General features: G+C 52.0%; 1 protein-coding gene across 7 annotated transcripts in view; it reads left to right on the top strand.

The window, feature by feature from the left end:
• The window catches only part of SMTN (smoothelin), an 80,051-nt gene that overhangs the window by 20,587 nt on the left and 39,890 nt on the right, over positions 1-19,574 (top strand). For 4 of the 7 annotated variants that reach the window (XM_060269541.1, XM_060269540.1, XM_060269545.1 and 1 more), the window contains exons 3-10: positions 3,306-3,466; positions 4,094-4,196; positions 6,162-6,240; positions 7,452-7,555; positions 10,100-10,184; positions 10,536-10,885; positions 13,386-13,443; positions 16,317-16,421. In XM_060269541.1, the coding sequence (XP_060125524.1) occupies positions 3,306-3,466; positions 4,094-4,196; positions 6,162-6,240; positions 7,452-7,555; positions 10,100-10,184; positions 10,536-10,885; positions 13,386-13,443; positions 16,317-16,421 (1,045 nt within the window). The remainder of the gene's footprint in view (positions 1-3,305; positions 3,467-4,093; positions 4,197-6,161; positions 6,241-7,451; positions 7,556-10,099; positions 10,185-10,535; positions 10,886-13,385; positions 13,444-16,316; positions 16,422-19,574) is intronic. The other 3 variants (XM_060269543.1, XM_060269542.1, XM_060269546.1) reach the window with 3 other exon arrangements.

The following is a 19,574-nucleotide window of genomic DNA, read 5'->3' as shown; positions in this document are numbered from 1 at the left end:
TGCCCTGGCTCTTTCCAGTTGCTGCAGCCTCTTGCCTTCAGCATCCAAGGGGAAATGCCGCGGTGGAGTCCCTCCCTTGTTGCTTGCCTTGGCACTGTCCTTCCTGGTCTAACTCTAGCTGTGCCAGTGGCCAGCCATGCAAGGGAGAATAGGGTGGAGAGAGAGAGAGAGAGACAGCCCTAGCGGGTGATGAACAGCTGTTTCCGCCATTGATTGCCCCACATGCCACACGAGCAGGAACTGTTTTCCAGGCTAGGTGGGCAAGATGGGCCCCCGGTTCTTTCTGCGCCAACAGGAAGACCCCAGTGCACATCTTTCAACACTCTGTTGCCTTGGGCTTCTGCCTCCCCACACTGTCCCCCACAAAAAGAGCACTTCACCCATGCGGGTGGCGCTGTGGGTTAAACCAGAGAGCCTAGGGCTTGCCGATCAGAAGGTTGGTGGTTCAAATCCCTGCAACGGCGTGAGCTCCCGTTGCTCGGTCCCAGCTCCTGCCAACCTAGCAGTTCAAAAGCACATCTAAGTGCAAGTAGATAAATAGGTACCGCTACAGCGGGAAGGTAAACGGCGTTTCCATGTGCTGCTCTTACTTTTTAGGAGGAAAAAAGTGCGCCTTATGGAGTGAAAAATACCGTGCCTTACATGCTGCCTGGGGCTGATGGGAGTTGTAGTTCAAAACATCTGGAGGGCAACAGGTTGGGGAAGATTATTCAGACTGCAGTGTCAACTCTCCTCTTATCTGTAAAGGTGGGGGCAAAGGACCCTTGGACGGTTAAGTCCCGTCAAAGGCGACTATGAGGTTGTGGCGCTCATCTCGCTTTCAGGCTGAGGAAGCTGGCATTTGCCCACAGACAGCTTTCCGGGTCATGTGGCCAGCAGGACTAAACCGCTTCTGGTGCAACGGGACGCCGTGATTGAAACCAGAGCGCACGGAAACGCCGTTTACCTTCCTGCCGCTGCAGTACCTGTTTATCTACATGCACTGGTGTGCTTTCAACCTGCTAGGTTGGCAGGAGCTGGGACGGAGCAACCACTGACCTTCTGGTTGGCATGTCCAAGAGGCTCAGTGGTTTAGACCACAGCGCCACCCGCGTCCCCTCTGATCTGTGCGCTTGTGTGTGCGTGAAAGAGAGCGAGAGCGCTGTTGTCAGCTGTGAAGGTGAGTTGCGTATGTGCGTTGGCGATCTCTGCAGATGCTGCAGGAAATGTCTTCGCTGTTCCCATTGCTGCCTTTCCTCCATATTCCGTCTCTGAATCCAGTCGCTCCAGAGAGCAGCGTTTGCAGCACCCTTCCTGACTCAGACAAAAGGGGTCAGGAAATGCAGCTGTGGCGAGGCTGAATGCTGGGAAGCATGACCCCTTACTCCACCCCACATCCAGGAAATGAGACGGGGCCCTGACTGCTGTACAGGGCTGGGCTGGGGGTAGAGAGATTGAGAGAGGGAGGGACAGGACCAGCAGGAAGTGGGACACCCGCAGTGGCGGCTTGGCTTTGATCAGGGGATGTCTCTCCCTCCAGATGTTCTCGGACCGCACTTTTCCTTCATCCCCGGCTACAGACCATGCTGGCTGGGGATGATGGGAACTGCAGTCCAGAGGTTTCCCAACGAGGAAAAGGTGTGCAGCGTTTGGGGCCTTATACTTCAGAGGAAAGGTGAGTTAATTGGGGACACGGCAGAAGCTTATGAAATGATGCAGGGCACGGGGAAAGGAAACAGAGGAAAGCTTTGCTTCCTCTCGCAGCGCACAGTTAAACTGCAGAACTTGGGATAGCTCAGTCGGTAGAGCATGAGGCTCTTCATCTCAGGGTCATGGGTTCGAGCCCCTCATTGGGGAAAAGATTCCCGCTTTGCAGGGGGTTGGACTAAATGACCCATGGGGTCCCTCACAATTCTACAATTCTATGAACGCACTCCTGCAGGAGACGGTGGCGGCCACCACATGGGATGGCTTTTAAAAAGCACTAGACAGATTCATGGAGGAGGTCTTGTCGATGGCTACTAGCAAATGCTTTTTTCTTTAAGAAATGTTTAGGGGTACTCTCATTTTGATTCAAGAAAACCACCATTTTAGGGTTCAAATCGGGGGGAAATAAATACAGTAAATGGACAAAAGTACAAAGATACACAAAATGCTTAAGGGTATGCGTGCCCCTGCATGGTTATGTTAGATAGTAAAATTCATGTTGAATTGCTGTTTTAGGGGTTGTTTTTAAAAGTCTGGAACGGATTAATCCATTTTGCAATACTTTCTATGGGAAAGCGTGCCTTGGTTTTGGAACGCTTTGGTTTTGGAAGGGACTTTCAGAACGGATTAAGTTTGAGAACCAAGGTACCACTGTACTAGGACCCGGGAGAGGCCCAGGTTCAAATCCTCACTTGGCCTTGTGACGTTCACCAGGTGACTTTGGGCCCATCACTGCTTCTCAGTCTAAATCTACCTCACAGGGTTGTTGTGTGAGCTAAATGAGGAGGGAGAGAACCGTGTATGTTACCTTGCTTCTTGGGCGAAGAAAAGGTTCCTGCAAAAAAACGAAACGAATTAAAAAGTGGCACCATAGCGCTTTAAACGTATGGCGCAAATGCATCCCTTGCTCTTTTTTAACGTCTGATTTTTATTGGTAATTTTAATGCTGCAATTCCTGGAGTGGCTTGACAATCCATCCTCAGGGAACCATGGAAACTGTAGTTCTGCGAGGGAGGGAATAGGGACTTCCTAAGAGAACCCCTCGCAAACTGCATTTCCCAGGAGCCTTTGCAGGAAGCCGTGGCTGTTCAAACCGGCACGGTACTGCATTAAAGGTGCACTGCAGATGGGCCTCTGGTGCAACAAATCTGCTTTCAATTTTTTGTTTGTTAAAGGGACGGTGACAATCCTTGCCCGCTGCGTGCTCGGAACTGGAGGGTAGGAGAGGGCATCCCTGCTTCTTGAGCTCTGCAAATGTGTGTGGTTTGTGGTTCCCAATTTGAGACCACCACCTCTAGGGATTTCCCCTGCTGCTCAGGCCCGTGTGCGTGTGTCCAGCGATGCCATTCTTTGGGTAGAGGTCTCCTGGGCACCCTCCGAGGCTTAGTGGCAGTCGCGTGTGTGACTCATTGGGCTCTGTGCCGGGAGAGTGGGTGGCTGCCGAGACAGTGGTCCCCTGTGCCAGCCGGGACACTGCCTCCATTGTGTGCTCCGCCGCCCGGAATCTCGAGGGTTTCGAGGCGAGGTGGGCCAGAGTGGGGTGGGTCTCTACGTTGCCCTTTATCCGTCCCGGAGTGACCCTTTGCCTTTTACGCTGCCACCCCTCCCTCCCCACACAGCTGGAGGCCACGCTGGACCTGACCGAGCGGCGGCAGATCCGATCCGCCATCCGGGAGCTGCGGCGGCAGGAACTGGAGCGAGACGAGGAGGCGCTGGCATCCAAGCGCTTCCGGACGGAGCGCTGTGCAGAACGGCAGGAGAACAAGGAGAACGTGCTGAGGTGAGTCCTGGGAACCCCTTTCCTTTCCCCTCCAATCCGCTTGCTCAGCCTCTCCCCCGCACTACTTCTAAATAATTGCAGAATTGGTTGCGGAATCTCTAGGGTTGCGGAATCTCTAGGGTTGCGGAATCTCTAGGGTTGCAGGTGGCTTTGCTGACGTGCGTTGCCCTCTACAACATGTATCATGCAAATCGGGGAAGACTCCCTTCCTGAAGCCCTGGAGAGCTGCTGCCAGCCAGTGTAAGGTCGTATTGCGCTAGATGGACCCAATGGTCTGACTCCGGATAGTGAAGGGCTGTAGCTCAGAGGCAGAGCATCTGCTTTGCATGCAGAAAGAAGGTCGCTGGTTCGATTCCTGGCATCTCCAGGTAGGGACGGGAAAGAAAGATCTCCACCTGAAATCCCAGACAGCCTCTGCCAGTCAGTGTAGGCAGTGCTGAACTAGATGGACCCCACAGATCTGATTCAGTATGAAGCGACTTTCGAGGGAGGTTTCTGTCCCTGATATGCTGGAGGGGGTCGGTCAGCCAAGACACCTCCCTGCCAGCTCACTGGCCAGTGGTCTCACAGATCTTGGCCATCACCCCCCAACCTGATGATGTGTTCCTTGTGCCTTGTTTCCTACAGATCACGGCGGCTGGAGGAGGAACAGCAGCAGCAGCAGAAAACTCTGGACATTCTATCCGGGAAGTTGGAAACCATCCAGGATGTGGAGGAACTGACTGCTTTGGTGAGTGGCTTGTCCTCTTTTTTTGTACATGCCTGCCTTGGCTTTTGAAGCAGAGGGGATAAAGAGACCGAACAAAGAGCCAAAGTCCCGTGTTCGAATCCTGTCTCTTGCTGTTGGGCAAGCCCCATCCTCTCTCAGTATAAGCTATCTCAGTTTGCAATATACTCGATATTTGTTTACTTCCGAGATTACCCCCACTTGTAAGAAATGGGTTCTTTTAGTGCGGGAGCTCTCTGGGAAACGCTCTGAATTTTCAGAAGCGTGATGCCAATATGAACTTCACGATTGCAAAGTGGCAGGCTGCTGGCTTCCTTTCTGCAGCTTTTTACTTGGGTCTGAGCTGGCCGGGAGTTCTGGGTCCGACATTCCGTAGGCTCTGGGGAGATAACTGCCTCTGTCTCTTTCCCTGGCCGCTGCTAAGTGCCTTGGCAAAGAAAGAGTGCCATTTAGTGGCCAGCTCATGTAACTGCCCCTGTATTTCAGGGATGGGAGGGGGGTAATTTTCATCCAGAGGGCCGCATTCTCTCCTGGCCAACCTTCTGAGGGCCACATGCTGGTGGCGGGTAGGGCCAGAGTCAAAGTCAGATAGAGCAATGAATGTGCACTTCGCCTTAGGACACTAGGCTAGTTTCTGCAGACACTCCATTACCTCTTTCCGCCCTCTATCCACACAAGTAAGAGGCACGGTTAGAGTCCCAGGACACATTTTGTTCCCCATTTGTAAGAAATCGATCTTTCAGGGTGGCAGCACCTATGGAACTCCCTGCCTATTGATATCAGGCAAAGGACTTCACTGTACTCTTTTTCAGAGCCTGCTAAAAAACTTTTTTTTTTTAAAAAAAGATAAGCCCACTCAGATGCTTAGATTAGAACATTGATGAGAGTTTTAAACTGCTTTTAGTCTATTGTTATTTTATGTGTGAATTTTTCCGAATGATAATTGTTTTACCTTTGTGGTAAACTGTCAGAGGTTCTTGCGACTACTCCAGAGTAACGACGCTCCGCATGCTTGTCTTTAAACAGTTTTTATTAGTGCAGTCTATTTACAGTGAGACAGGTGTGTAAAAACATGTCTGCTCATTCCGATGCAGAATCCGGCACTGCCCCCCCCCACGTGATCTTCTCCAACATAGGAGTCTTGGGACAGTGAATCTCCTCCCTTTCTTTCTCCTGTGTAATTCCGGAACCGGAGGAAAGGGTCTACGCTCCATGCTTTCCTTTTCCCCATTCTCTCCCTCTCTTCCCTCCATCCTGTGTCGCTGGGGCTCTCCCATGCTGCCAGAGCCCTGGCACCCTCTCTCCACTTCCTGACTGGCCTCCTCAGAGCCCTCGCTTCCATCACTGCTTGGGGAGGAGCTACTTCTGATGCAAGGGGGAGGTTCTCTGTACTTTCTTCCCCTTACATAAACCAACCACTTTTTTTTCCAATCAAGCAGTACCTAAATTTTGTGTAATAATAATAATAATAATAATAATAATAATAATAATCCCAGCTGTTCAAAAGCATCCAGGGAAGGTGTGAAGCAAGGCTGGAGAGGGGCGTGGCCCAATGAAAGGGGGCGTGGCTTTTGAAGATGTGGGTCCTTGGGAAAGCACCCAGGGCTAGATAGAGATGCCGGGGGGGCATGTTTGGTCTCTGCACCCTACCCCTTCAATGCTGCATTTTAGGGTGTCTGGCTGTGCTTTGCAGCCAACAGGTCCCTCCTTGAAAAGCAAGCAGGGTCTTCTCAGTGTTAGCCCCTCCGTTTCACCATGTGGAGATCACCCGTGTTTCTCCTCATTTTAAAAAAAATGAATAAAAACGGCACGCTTATCTAACCAGCGGGTATTCGAGTGCAGGTCGGGGCTCACAGCATCAATCTTGCCTGCGCCCTATTGGCCCAGGGCTGGCCTTGACTTGGGGAGAACGAGGCAGGCCTGAAGCCGACCTGTAAAAGTGGCTGACCTTTCCTTTTCTCCCATCAGATGCGGGCGGCCAGCGAATACGAGGAACGGAAACTGATCCGTGCCGCCATTCGCAAACTGCGTGCTGAAGAAATTGAAGGTATGACGGGCTCTGACTTAAGGGGAAGAAGAGAGACCTGAAGTTCCCAAGGGTGTTTGTGTGTGTCTTCCAGGAATTGTGAGGGCCGGAAAGGAGGGGGCTGGCAAAAGTGCGGAAAGAGTACCCGAGAGACCATTTTGCTTATTTGTATTTGTTGCTTATTATATATATATATATATATATTAGGACCTAGCGTATTTTTGTGGCTCCTTAACAAACTGTTTTAAATACGGCTTTTTTAAATTGTTGCATCCCACCCTCGGGAACATCCGGTGAAGCCGAGGAAGATTCAGGGCAGATAAAAGACAGAACCTCTTTGCATGGTGGATTGTTAAACTACAGAACTCACTTCCTCAGTGATGGCCATCAACCTAGGGCCAGGGGTTCCCAAACTAAGGCCCGGGGGCCGGATGCGGCCCAACTGCCTTCTAAATCCGGCCTGCAGACGGTCCAGGAATCAGCATGTTTTTACATGAGTGGAATGTATCCTTTTATTTAAAATGCATCTCTGGGTTATTTGTGGAGTATAGGAATTCGTTCACATTTTTTTCAAAATATAGTCCGCCCCCCCCCCCAAACAAGGTCTGAGGGACAGTGGACCGGCCCCCTGCTGAAAAGGTTTGCTGACCCCTGACCTAGGCAGTTTTAAAGGAGGATCAGATCAATTTGAGGTGGAGGAGGTTTTCAGGGCCTACTAGCCATGACGCCTATGCTCTGCCTCCACGATTGGAAGCAGGATTCTGAATGCCAGTTGCTGGAAACCGCAGAGGGGGAGGAGAATGGCTCTTGGGGAAGAATCCTGCTTGTGGGTTTCCCAGGTGAGGCATCTAGTTGGCCACCGGGAGAAGAGGATGCTGGACTGGATAGGCCATTGGCTGGATCCATGCTGGTGGTGGGCGGGCCTGGGCCCCACCCGCCTGTCAACTATGCAGAAAAGCATGCCACCCGACCAATTGGCAATGAGCATAGCTGCGTGGCATGATGATTGGCGCATTCCTCAGCCACTGCCATTCAGTTGGGTGGCAGCAGGCGGAAGGATGGTGGGAACAGCTGAAGAGTGTGCGGGTCTGTGGCGGGGAAGAGGATCCACTGGCGGCCCGGGGGCCTTGCGGAAGTCACTTGAGGGCCGCATGCGATGAGTTGCAAATACGTGCCGGAAAGCAAACTTCCAGAGGCGAAACCTGCTTTATTTATTCTCTTCCTCTCTCAAGCTGCAGCTTTGGCGGGGAAAGCTTACTACAACCGGCGGGAGACGGATGAGGCCCTGGCGGTCAAAGGGAGGGAAGGAAACACAGTGGACGGGGGCACCTCTGAGGTGAGCGGAAGTCATGTGCAAAAAGATGGCCACAAACGTCCCTTCGCAAGCTGCCCCCTCTCCTCGGCACCTGAGTCTTCCTGTTGGGGTCTTCTGCATAGCTTATGGGACAGAAGGGCACCGGGAAGCAGAGCTGTGATCTTGTGCCCCTGGCAGAACTGTACAGATTCTAGCCAGGGACAAATTATTCTAGCCCCTAGATTCTAGCCCCCTAGTCAGGGACAAATTAGCTCTTCTTTCCACCTCTCCTCCAACACACCCCCCTCCACCCATTCAATTCCTCACGCACGTCACCTTGTAATGAATTCTTTCACAGATTGGCCGAAACGTCACGAGTCTAAGTACGCAATGTGAAATTGGCATTTGGAGTTTGTGAAATTTAAAGAGAAAGGAATTTGGCCTTGAAAAAAATAGGGGAAAATAGGGCCCCCGCATATCATACAAAGACCCTCTATTTAAAACTTTTTCTTATGAGGCAATCATCAATATTTTTATTTATGGACATATTGATGGACATATTTTAAAGCCGATTTTGCGCCCCCCCCTGTCTGCACCCCTGGCGGGGGCCTTCCTCACCACCCCCTAGCTATATCCCTGCTGGGAAGCTGCCTTAGATGTAGTCAAACCCCCTGATCCATCCATCTCAGTGTTGCCTACACTGACTGGCAGCAGCAGCGGCCCTCCCGGATTTCGGGTGGGGATTTTCTGCCTGCCCTACCTGGAGATGTCTCTAGGAGACCGAACCTGGGTGGTACTGCCTGCAAAGCAGGCCCCTCCGGCCACCTTAGGTCCCCCCCCCCAGCCCCAGCTGGTGCAGCTAAAGGGGTCAGGGACGGTGGGAGTTTTAGCTTAGAGGGTCACAGATTCCCCGCCTCTCTCCTAGGAGGTCTGGGGCGAGCTGAGGTGTGTGGTTTGCAGGGGTCCCTCTTGGAAGGGCCGTTGGTTGCTGCCGTTTCTGTCCTCGTTCAGTTTGGCAGTTGGCTCGGGGCTCACCCGTGAGCATTGCACCCTGCAGACTTTGCGGAAAAGGCAGCGTTGCAGATTTGGGTTTCCCGAGCAGTGGCGCGGGTTGTCCACTAGGTGGCAGCTTTCTCCCAGGGAAAAAAAAAGAGAGGAAGATTTTGGTCTAGCCCAGGTCCTTGCTTAGAACCTTGATTCTGATGAAGGATGTCTGGAGTCTCCATGCTCACCCCCCCCCTCCAACTCACCCCCCCCCACCTAGATAGACTTGCAGAATCATTTGTCTTCCCTCTGTGGGGTTTTGCTCACTTTGAACTCCAATCCACGAAGACGGGCATATATATATATATATATATATATATATATATATATATATATATATGTGTGTGTGTGTGTGTGTGTGTGTGTGTGTGTGTGTGTGTGTGTGTGTGTGTGTACACAGTATGTATAACACATCCTTATTCAGTCATGGTGAATTTTAAAAAAGAGAGCCATGTTCTACATTTAAACTGGCACATACTGCGGCTCAAATCACTGCCTCCCTCCGCCAGGCTGCTTTTTGGGAAAGACATGGGGGGGGGGCCCTACGGTAGTTTTGGACGTCAACTCCCTCTAGCCCACCCTCCTCCCCAGCCGAGTTGGAAGCTGCAGTCCAAAAATGGCTGCACCGACCACCGTGGCCGATGGAAGTTGTAGTCCGGGAACACCTGGAGGGCACTATAGATGCTTGGCGAAGGCTGCCTTCAAACCGTTGCGCGGGTGGTCTCTCCCCTGCTGCCTCCTCCTGTGCGAAGCCCCCTCTCAAATTTCTCCTCCCTCTGCGCCCCCCCCCCCGAATGCCCACATTCTGTTCAGCATCTTTGAAAAAAGAGTCAGGGGACCGGGGACTGTGGTTGCCTAGCAACCCGGCGTTAACCTGGATGGATGGATTATTTTGAGGAGGGGGCTGCATCTTGTTGCTTAGCAACCGCTCCCACATAGATGCACGCTCTGCCTAATTGTTCGTTGTGGTAGGGGGATCGGCTCCCTAATTTTAGCGGCGCTCTAGTTTTGGGCACTTGCCTTGTTTTGGAGGGCAGGACCTGTGGAGAACATTTGGATGGGTGTGACAAGGTATTTTTTTTTTTTTGTGTGTGTGTGTGTGTCTGCTGGATGCTGCCCTCGGTTGGCAGTCACCAAACCTTTGTCTGCCTCTCAGATTCTTTCTCGTTGAGGTGCTACACCTGACCTGTTGTGTGGCGATTTGGGGCCCCCCCTCCACAGGTGAATAAAGACCTTGCTTAAAAAATGAAATAATCAAACCTGGATCCTTGATTCCTTGCCGATTCAGCACCCCTCTCACCTCTGGGCTTGCCGTCGCAAATGCAGGTTGGTGCTGCCACTCTGCACATGCACAGGTGCCCTTTGTAAGGGTGAAAAGCCCATCCTTTGGAAGCTACTTTTCTAATCGGGCATCGGATCGAAAGGGTGTGGCAATATGCGGGTGGACGTTCGCGTCTGCAGGTGTGCTCAGGTGAGGTCGCTGTGTCGTATGCAGAGTGATGCCGGCTGACGCTGGGCTTTCCCTCTCCCATCTCTCCTCAGGTGCAGGAGCGGGAATTGATCAGGGCCCAGATCCGGGAGCTGCGAAGCCAGCAGCAGCAGGAAGCAAAGCCAGCAGACATGCCAGGTGAGTCTACCTCTGTGATCAAGGGTTAGGGAACTACGGGGTGGGGTTTCGCTCTTCCGCTCATCGTGGCCTTCCAGTGTGGTGTAGTGGTTAAGAGCACTAGACTCATAATCTGGGGAATCGGGTTCGCTTCCCAGCTCCTCCAGCTGCTGGGTGACCTTGGGCTAGTCACACTTCTCTGAAGTCTCTCAGCCCCACTCACCTCACAGAGTGTTTGTTGTGGGGGAGGAAGGGAAAGGAGAATGTTAGCCGAAGGAGAATGTTAGCCGCTTTGAGACTCCTTCGGGTAGTGATAAAGCTGGATACCAAATCCAAACTCTTCTTCTTCTTCTGATCCATCCTTTCTGGCAGATTCCTCCACCCCCGTGGGAACTCTCCTGCTCCTGGACCCTGTCGCCGGCCAAGCACCCGCCGAGCCACCCTCGCTGTCAGAGAGCGGGCCGGATCCAGAGTCGAGCGCCGAGGCCAGCTCCCGAGACAGCGACTCCAGGACTGAATCCCCTCCTGCTTCCGAGGAGGAGACGGGCACCGGACGCATTTCTGCTCCAGAAGACAGTGAGGGGTTGAGAGCTCCTGAAGGAGGGTCCGCTGCCGGTGAGACCCCGCAAGGGCAGCCGGAGGCTCCGAGTGTGGCCAGCGATTCCTCCCAGGAAGAGGAGGCTTCCCCGAAGTTGCCGAGCGAAGAGACTCTGAGAGAATGGGTATGTGGCTGCCATTCCCCCTAACCGCACGGGAAGGGGATGAATAGTGCGGGTGTGGGGAAAGGTTTGCCACTCAAGGGCCACATTCCCTTCTGGGCAACTTTCCAGGGGCCGCATGCAGGAGAATGCGAGTGGGAGGGGCAACAAATGCACATTTTACCTCTGTACAGTAGGGTAGTTTCTATACAGCTCCTCCCTCCTTTGTTTTGAGGGCTTGAGGACACTTTCCAGGCAGGCAGAAACTTTCAGGGTGCATGTGAGGTGCTGTGTGGCCTTGGGGCAAGGGGGTGTGGCTGGTAGGGAAGGAAGTCGCATCATTTGCCATTCCGCCTAGTATTTGCCGCATGCAAAAAGCAAGAGAAAAAACAACAATGTGGTTTTGGGTGGAACAAGAACTTTAGCAGAATGGAAACATGGTCATAACTCCCGACTCTTTTTTTTTGCTAGAGAGGTGGCCCTCGCTCCAGGATCCCGAAAGGGGTTGCACTGAGAACCCCCTTCACAAAATGAAGGGTAAAGACCTCTGTTTTAGCAGAGGCGTTCAGTGCAACCCCACCCACCCACCCTGGTCCTTGAGCCTCTTTGAAGGCACGCTAGGAGCCTGTCACCGTCAGAGAGGCTTGTCATCCGATGTCATTGCAACAGAGAGACCGTGAGGTGTAGTAGTTAGAGCAGCGGTTCCCAAAGTGGGTGGTAGGGCCCACTGGTGGGGGAGGGAGGCACTAAGAGGCGTGAAGGGGCAGCAGCGGGGGGCGGGGGGGTCAGGCGCAGGAAGGGGCGGGGGGGTCAGGCGCATCAGAGTTTGAAAGGCTGCTATGTCTAGATCAGGGGTCCCCAGACTTACCGGCGTTTGGGCCGGTTCCCACTGCGCCGATCGCACGGCGGGCATAGCTGCCAAGTTATCCCTTTTTTAAAGGGATTTTCCCTTATGCTGAATAGGCTTCCTCGCGAGAAAAGGGAAAACTTGGCAGCTATGGCGGCGGGCCGGAGGACGGGGGAGCGCGCGCCTGTGTGGGCCGGCGGGCGGGGGAGTACGGGCGCTTACTGGCGCGGCGGCACGCTTCCAGGGTGGAAAAAGCGCCGAAAATCCGTTGTGCGCATGCGTATGGGCCTCCCCCCGACCCGGAAGTGCACCAGAAATGACCTCTTCTGGGTCGGGAGAGGCCCATACGCATGCACACAAAGGATTTTTGGCGTTTTTTTCCCGACCCGGAAAAGCGCTGCCGCGCTGCGCGCCATAAGATCAGGCGGCGGGGGTCGTCGCGGGCCGGATTGGCAGGCCAATTGGGCCGCATCCGGCCCCCGGGCCGTAGTCTGGGGACCCCTGGTCTAGATCAAGTTCATCAACTTGTTGAACTAATTCAGCTAAATAATTGGAGTTTGAATAAATGTGAAATTCATCAATACTGTTTTGAATTTCATTGTGCCATTCTCTTCCTTAACAAGCCAGGCAAACTGCTATTCTGAATACAGTGGTACCTTGGTTCTCGAACTTAATCCGTTCCGGGAGTCTGTTCGACTCCCGATACCGTTCGAAAACCAAGGCGCAGATTCCGATTGGCTGCAGGAGCTTCCTGCACTCAAGCGGAAGCAGCATTGGACCTTTGGCTTCTGAAAATTTTTTGCAAACCGGAACACTTACTTCCAGGTTTGCGGCGTTCAGGAGCTGAATTGTTCAGAAGCCAAGCCGTTCGAGTACCAAGGTACCACTGCAATGCTTTTTTATATGGTAGGGGGAACCAGAGATGAGTTTATGGAGCTAAGGGTACGGTGGCCCGAAAAGGTTTGGGAACCACTGAGTTAGAGTGTCAAACTAAGACCTTGGGAGACCAGGGTTCAAATCCCCACTTGGCCATATAGAATCATAGCGTTGGAAGGGACCTGAGAATCACTTAGTCCAACCACCTCCAAATCACGAATAGGAAGCTGTCAGGGATCGAACCTGCAACATTGATGTTATCAGTGCTCTCTCAGCCTAAACCTACCTCTCAGGGTTGTTGTGGGGATTAAATGAGAACCACGTGTGCCAACCTTGAGCTCCTTGGGAGAAGAAGATGGCATTTACAGCGGTACCTCGGTGTAAGAACAGCCCTGTTTGCGAATGATTCGGTTTATGAACTCCGCAAAACCGGAAGTAGTGTCCCGGTTTGAGAACTTTACCTCGGTCTAAGAACTGAATCCGAATGGGGGAAGGCCACCGGTGCTGGCAGGCCTCATTAGGGAAAGCACGCCTCGGTTTGAGAACGGACTTCTGGAACGGATTGAGTTCGTAAACCAAGGTACCACTGTAAAGGCAATAAATCAGGTGATCAGCAGGTGGGTGGGACCTGCCTCGGGCAAAATTTGGCCCTTGAGGAAGAGAGGGGCAGACACAGATCTGGTGGGGTGAATCCACCCTCTATATTCTGGCTGCTCTTTTGAGATCTGCCAACCTGCGTGGCTGGGCAATGGGTTCGATTCTTACCCTATTTTCTCTCCACCGCCCCTCCCCCCCAACCAGCAGGATGCACCTCAAGCCCCAGAGCAGGAAGCGGGTGTCGTGGACAGCAGAGAAAGCGGTAAGGTCTTGAGCCAAGCCTAATAGGTTGGTGGACATTGGTTGACGGGTGCTGGGTTGCACATGGGGGGGCTGAGCCTATTGAGAGGTGGGGGCTGCCTTTGGAATGCTGTGGGTCAGCCTGCACTAGATATGCTGTTATCCCCAGCCAGTGTGGCTGGGGAATTGTAGGCCCCGAAACGTCAGGGTGTCAAAACGTGCCTTTGATGGAGCCCAGGCCCTTGATCCATCTAGCTCAGTGTTGTCTACACTGACCGGCAGCAGCCCTCCAGTGGATTTTGGACAGGGATATTTCCTGCCCAGTCCTAACTGGAGGTGTTGCCTGGCAGTGAACCCACCTTCTGCATGCAGAACAGATGCCCTACGGCTGAGCTTGTGGCCCTTCGCCATACTTGAGTCAGAAACTTGGTCAATCTGGCTCAGTATTTTCTATCTACACCGACCGCCTGCGTTTCCCAGCCCTGCCTGGAGATCTTGGGAATTCAACCTGCGACATTCTGCATGCAAAGCAGATGCTCCATCTAGTTCAGTTCTGTTAACACTGACTGGAAGCAGCTTCCCGGAGTTTCAGACCAGGGCTTCTTCCTGCCCTACCTGGAGATGCCTTTGGGGATTGAGCCACGCACCTTTTGAACGCAAAGCAGCTGCCCCGCCAGTGACCTATTGGTCCACCTAGGCCAGTGCTGCCTCCACCGACCTGCAGCAGCTCTCCAGGGATTCGCAACCGTACCCGGAGATGTCATCGGGGATCGAACCTGGAACCTTTTGCATGCAAAATGGACGCATTACCGCTGAACTGTCTTCCATCCCCGAGCGGCGTCCTTTTCCTTCTGCCGAAGGAGAGAGCTGTGTGTTCGTCACGCACGTACTCCCACCAGGCCCAACCGGCAGCCCACATCTTCCTTTCTAGAGACCCTACCCGTGCCTGGAATCTCGTGTGTGTGTGTGTGTGTGTGTGTGTGTGTGTGTGTGTGTGTGTGTGAAGCAGGCCCTCTCGGGCATCCCAGAGCTCTCTGGCCGCAGGCCGGCCTTGACAACGTGGCTTCGCTTGCTTACGAGAGCTGAGCGCAAGCCCCGGGAGGTGCCTCATCCAGCCTTTAATCCCTGCGACATCCTTGCTGCCTTAGACCTCGCCCGCCCTCTCTTCACCCCAGCTGCAATTTTGGAAAAACTCCGGCCACCCTTGTCCCGTCCTCTCTGCAAAGACAGGGTCGGGACCCTCAACCCGGATCTGCTGCAAAGGGAGCCCGGGGTCTGCCCTGGCCCGGGGCGACGTGCCCCTCGTTTTGGGCTCTGGGCCTCTCGCTGCGGTTGTCCTTGCACCCCCCCTCCCTGCCTTTCCCCCCTCTGCCAGGCAACGTCTAAGGCTTCCTCCAAGGGCCATGAAAGGGAATCTGTTGCTCTGCAAAGCTGGACCTTTTGCATTCCTTCTCCCAATAAGGTCAGGAACGGCTCCTTGCTCCATCCTCAGCTGCTTTCTCCCCCCGCCCCGCACGTCTTCCTTTCTCCTCTGGGCTTTGCTCTGTCCCAGTCGCTCTCTCCTCCCCACCCCCACTCCCTTGTTCCCTGGCAGATCGAGGAGCCTCCAGGGCCCCCCTTTGCAAACACTTTCTCCCTCCACTTTGACTGAATCTCCAATCTTCGGTCACGTTCCTCGATGCCCCTCTCGCCTTCTCACTTTCCCGAAGGGTGCAAAGACTCCAGGAGTTTGGCAAGGCCAGCTGCAGAAACCGACGGGAGGTGTTTTTTTTAAAATAACAAAAAAACCACATTGACGTCTTTTGTTGCTCTTCTGCAGTTCATCACCCTGGGATCTTTAGGGAGGGAGGGCGATTCGTAAATCCAGTTCTTAATAACAGACGGAAAGGAATAATTATGAAGAGTCGTCCTTTCCTCTGGCCCCAAAGTTCAGCCACAGGGCAGAAGTTGTGGCTCTTCTTGCACAACAAAAACACACACACCGTGGAATAGGAACTCCTGGCAACGAGAATTCTTACAAGTGGGGAACTGGGACAGGCTGTCTTGCTATCCCATGTTTTTTGAAGGCTTTTTGCATCATTATCGTCTATTAAGGCCATGCACCACCCTCCTCCAAATCTATTATTATGGCTGTAACCAAGTGACACGACATCAGCCTTGCCTGTGCAAGGTCCTGAGTTCAATCCTCGGGGATGAGAGAAGACCCCTGCCTGAATCCCTGGAGAGCTGCTGCCAGTTCGAGTGGACAGTACTGAGCTAGATGGACCCAATGGCCTGACTTGGTATAAGGCAGCTTCCTTCCTACATTCCACTTCAATCTTACCCAGAACAGTGAGGGCTAGAATCTTAGCTTGTTTTTAAGCAGAAGGTGCCACAAGCTCAGTGACAGATGCGTCTGCTTTGTGCATAAGTAAGTCTCAGGTTCAGTCCTCAGCATCTCTGGGCAGGGCTTGGAAAATTCAGCATGGTGTTCTTGACACTGACTGGCAGCAGCTCTCCAAGGGAGATGCCTGGAAGGGGCCATTGGGGTTTCACCTGGGGCCTTCTGCCTTCCAAGCAGGTGCTCTGCAACCAAGCTATGCTCCTTCCCCACTGGAGAACCCCTTTGTCTAACCCCGTGGTTCCCAACGTGGGGCGCAGTTTGATTTTTAAGGGGGGCAATTCGAGAATGAGCTTTTAACAGTGAATGGCCTTTTAGGCTTCCTCCACGTGAATAGGACATCAGTTTTTGAATAATAAGAATTATATGTCACGGGGGGGTGGCGCATCTGGATTTTAGAGATGTTTAGGTAGGGCATGGCCGAAAAAAGGTTGGGAACCACAAGAAGTCTAACCTCTTGAGAAGCTTCAGAACCTTTTGTTTAACAGAGCTTCATTTCCCACCCCCCTTGACAGTTTGCTCAGCAGCTTCATCCATTGCCGCCCCCCAGACACGTGCCCCCCCAGATGCCCGCTGCGGTGAAACCACACAAACAACGCCACGCCAGGCAACCAGCACAGGTAACAACCGTCTGGCCTAGCGATGGATTGCCCCTTGGCTGTGTTAAGGGGGCTTTCATTCTTTCTCTCTCTTTCTCTGTGGCATAGTTGCTACTTATCTAACAGGACAGGGGAACCTTGGTGCCAGAGGTGCCGTTGTGTGGGTTTTGTTTCAGCCCCCTCCCAGGTGTTTTGCATTATTTTTATTTTTTTATTATGCCTTCCAAAAGAAGCTGCCTTAGAATCGTAGAAATGTAGAGTGGGAAGGGACCCTGAGAAGAATCATCTAGTCTCGTGGTTCCCAATGTGGGGCACACACCCCACGGGGGGGGGCAATTTGATTTTAAGGGGGGGGGGTAACTTGGAAGCTTTTTTTAGACCAAGTTAATGGCCTTTTAGGCTTCCTCCATGTGAATTAAGAGCTCACTTTTTGAATGAAAAGAATTATATGTCACCGGGGAGGGGGGCGCACCAGGATTTTAGAGATGTTTAGGTGGGGCATGATCTAGTTCAGGCATCCCCAAACTGCGGCCCTCCAGATGTTTTGGCCTACAACTCCCATGATCCCTAGCTAGCAGGACCAGTGGTCAGGGATGATGGGAATTGTAGTCCAAAACATCTGGAGGGCCGAAGTTTGGGGATGCCTGATCTAGTTCAACCCCCTGCAATGCAGGGATACGCAATAGAACCATACGGGGATCGAACCTGCACCCTTGGCGTATTCAGCACTGTGCTCTAACCAACTGAGTTATCCAGGCCCCAACAGTAGACATAGGAATATATGAAGCTGCTTTATACCGAGTCAGACCGTTGGTCCATCTACCTCGGTAGTGTCGACACTGACTGGCAGCAGCTCTCCAGGGTTTCAAGCGGGGGACGTTTTCTGCCCTACCTGGAGGTGCTGTTGGGGATCCAACCTGCGGCCTTCTGTATGCCAAGCAGGTGCTCTTACCGTTAAGTCGCGGCCCTTTTTAAACAGGAACATAGGAAGCTGTCTTTATACCGAGTCCCCTCGTCGCTCCATCTAGCTCCATGTCGTTTTACACTGGGTGGCAGCAGGAACTCGCCAGTGTTTCAGGTCTCTCCCAGCCCTACTTAGAGATTGCAGGGATTTGAATCCGGGACGCTCTGTATGCAAAGCAGAAGCGCCTCCACTGAGCCACGGCCATTCTGCACGGAAGAAATCGGTCAGTTAGTATACAGTGGTACCTCGACTTACGAAGACGATCCGTTCTGCGGCACTCTTCGTAAGCCGAAGTCTTCGGTTGTCGAAGCGCTCGTTCTGCGCATGCATGAAGCGTGATTTTGCACTTCTGTGCATGCACGGACTGCGCACGCTGCTTCTGCACAGGCGCAGAACACGCGCACGGCGACAAGACTTCCGGGTTTGCCGACTTTGGAAGTCGAAACCTTCGGAAGTCGAGTCATTCAGATGTCGAGGGGCCACTGTAATAGCATCTACATTTTGGGACTCTCTGCCTGGACATCAGGCAAATGCCTTTGCTCTACGCCAGGCATCCCCAAACTGCGGCCCTCCAGATGTTTTGGCCTACAACTCCCATGATCCCTAGCTAACAGGACCAATGGTCAGGGACGGTGGGAACTGTAGTCCAAAACATATGGAGGGCCGAAGTTTGGGGATGCCTGCTCTACGCAGTTAGATGCCTGCTTGAAACATTTTTGTTTAAGCAAGACTATCCAGACACTCAGGATATTGAGATGTGTTTTATCCCTCTTTAGGATGGCGCTGTGGTCTAAACCACTGAGCCTCTTGGGCTTGCCGATCAGAAGGTCGGCGGTTCGAATCCCTGTGACGGGGTGAGCTCCCGTTGCTTGGTCAGCTCCTGCCAACCTAGCAGTTCAAAAGCCAAAAAGTGCAAGTAGATAAATAGGTACCGCTCCGGCAGGAAGGTAAACAGTGTTTCCATGCACTGCTCTGGTTTTCGTGTTCCATTGCGCCAAAAGTGGTTTAGTCATGTTGGCCACATGACCCAGAAAAACTGTCTGCAGACAAATGCCAGCTCCCCCGGCCTGAAAGCGAGATGAGCGCCGCAACCCCAGAGTCGTCTGCGACTGGACTTAACTGTCAGGGGTCCTTTACCTTTTCATACCTGTTTTTAAATTGAGTTGTTTTTTAAAAAAATGTTTTCTTTTATATATTTGCAAACCGCCAAGAGGTTTTCCAACAATCAAGCAGCATATACATTTTTTGCTTAAGTAAATGTTGGAAAATGGAATAAAAATAGCTTTACGAAACGTTAACAACAATACAGAAAATGACAGCAGGCCGTTAATAGTACATAGTAATCTTAATAGTACATAGTGCTTATTTTAGTTAATAAATTGTGTATACTGCTGGATTGTAGAAAAGAAAAGAAAAACCTCAAAGCAGCTTATTAAAAAATTAAACAATGGAATCATCAGCAAAAAAGAGAGAGATAGAAACAACTATTTAAAACCTTCAGAAAAATAATTAACATCACTGATAAACTCCCCCCTCCAATCAAAACACCTGTCAGCATTTTATATGTCTGAATAGGGTTTGCCTGAACAATTTTTTTTTGTAGCAGACACCACAAAGAGTGCATGAAGACACTGTCTAATATCAGTCAGCAGGGAGTTCCAAAGAGTGGGAATAGATTACGACATCTCTCAGCCTTAGCCAGCACAGCCAAGTTGTAGTTTGAAACATCTGGAGGGCATCAGGCTGTATGAGTGACATCCCATCAGATGTCAAAGAGAACAACAACTACCAGATTTTTAGAAGACATCTGAAGACAGGGAGGCTTTTAATGTTTAATTGATTATTTTATTTTATTTTTCTGTTGGAAACCGCCCAGTGTGGCTGGGGAAACCCAGCCAGATGGGCGGGGTATAAATATATTATTATTATTATTATTATTATTATTATTATTATTATTATTATTAATATTAATATTAATTATTGATTTTCTCAGCTTGGTCATGTGGCTAAATGGGGGAGGGGCAGCATTTCTTTGCTGGGCATGGTGTGAGGAGGGGGGGGCTGCATTTAGTGGTGTGAGAGAGATGATGCTTGGCTCCCAGAGGAGCTCAAAGAGTAAGTTTTATTTTGGCAACTGACACCCACCAGCATTTGAACCAATTAGTTTCCAGCCCCAACTCAAAGTCCTGGTTTTGACCCATAAAGCCTTA

The sequence above is a fragment of the Zootoca vivipara genome, chromosome 17 (genome assembly GCF_963506605.1).
Source record: "Zootoca vivipara chromosome 17, rZooViv1.1, whole genome shotgun sequence".
NCBI lineage: Eukaryota > Metazoa > Chordata > Lepidosauria > Squamata > Lacertidae > Zootoca > Zootoca vivipara.
Note: the sequence above shows the minus strand (reverse complement) of the source record. Positions and strands in the feature narration are given on the sequence as shown.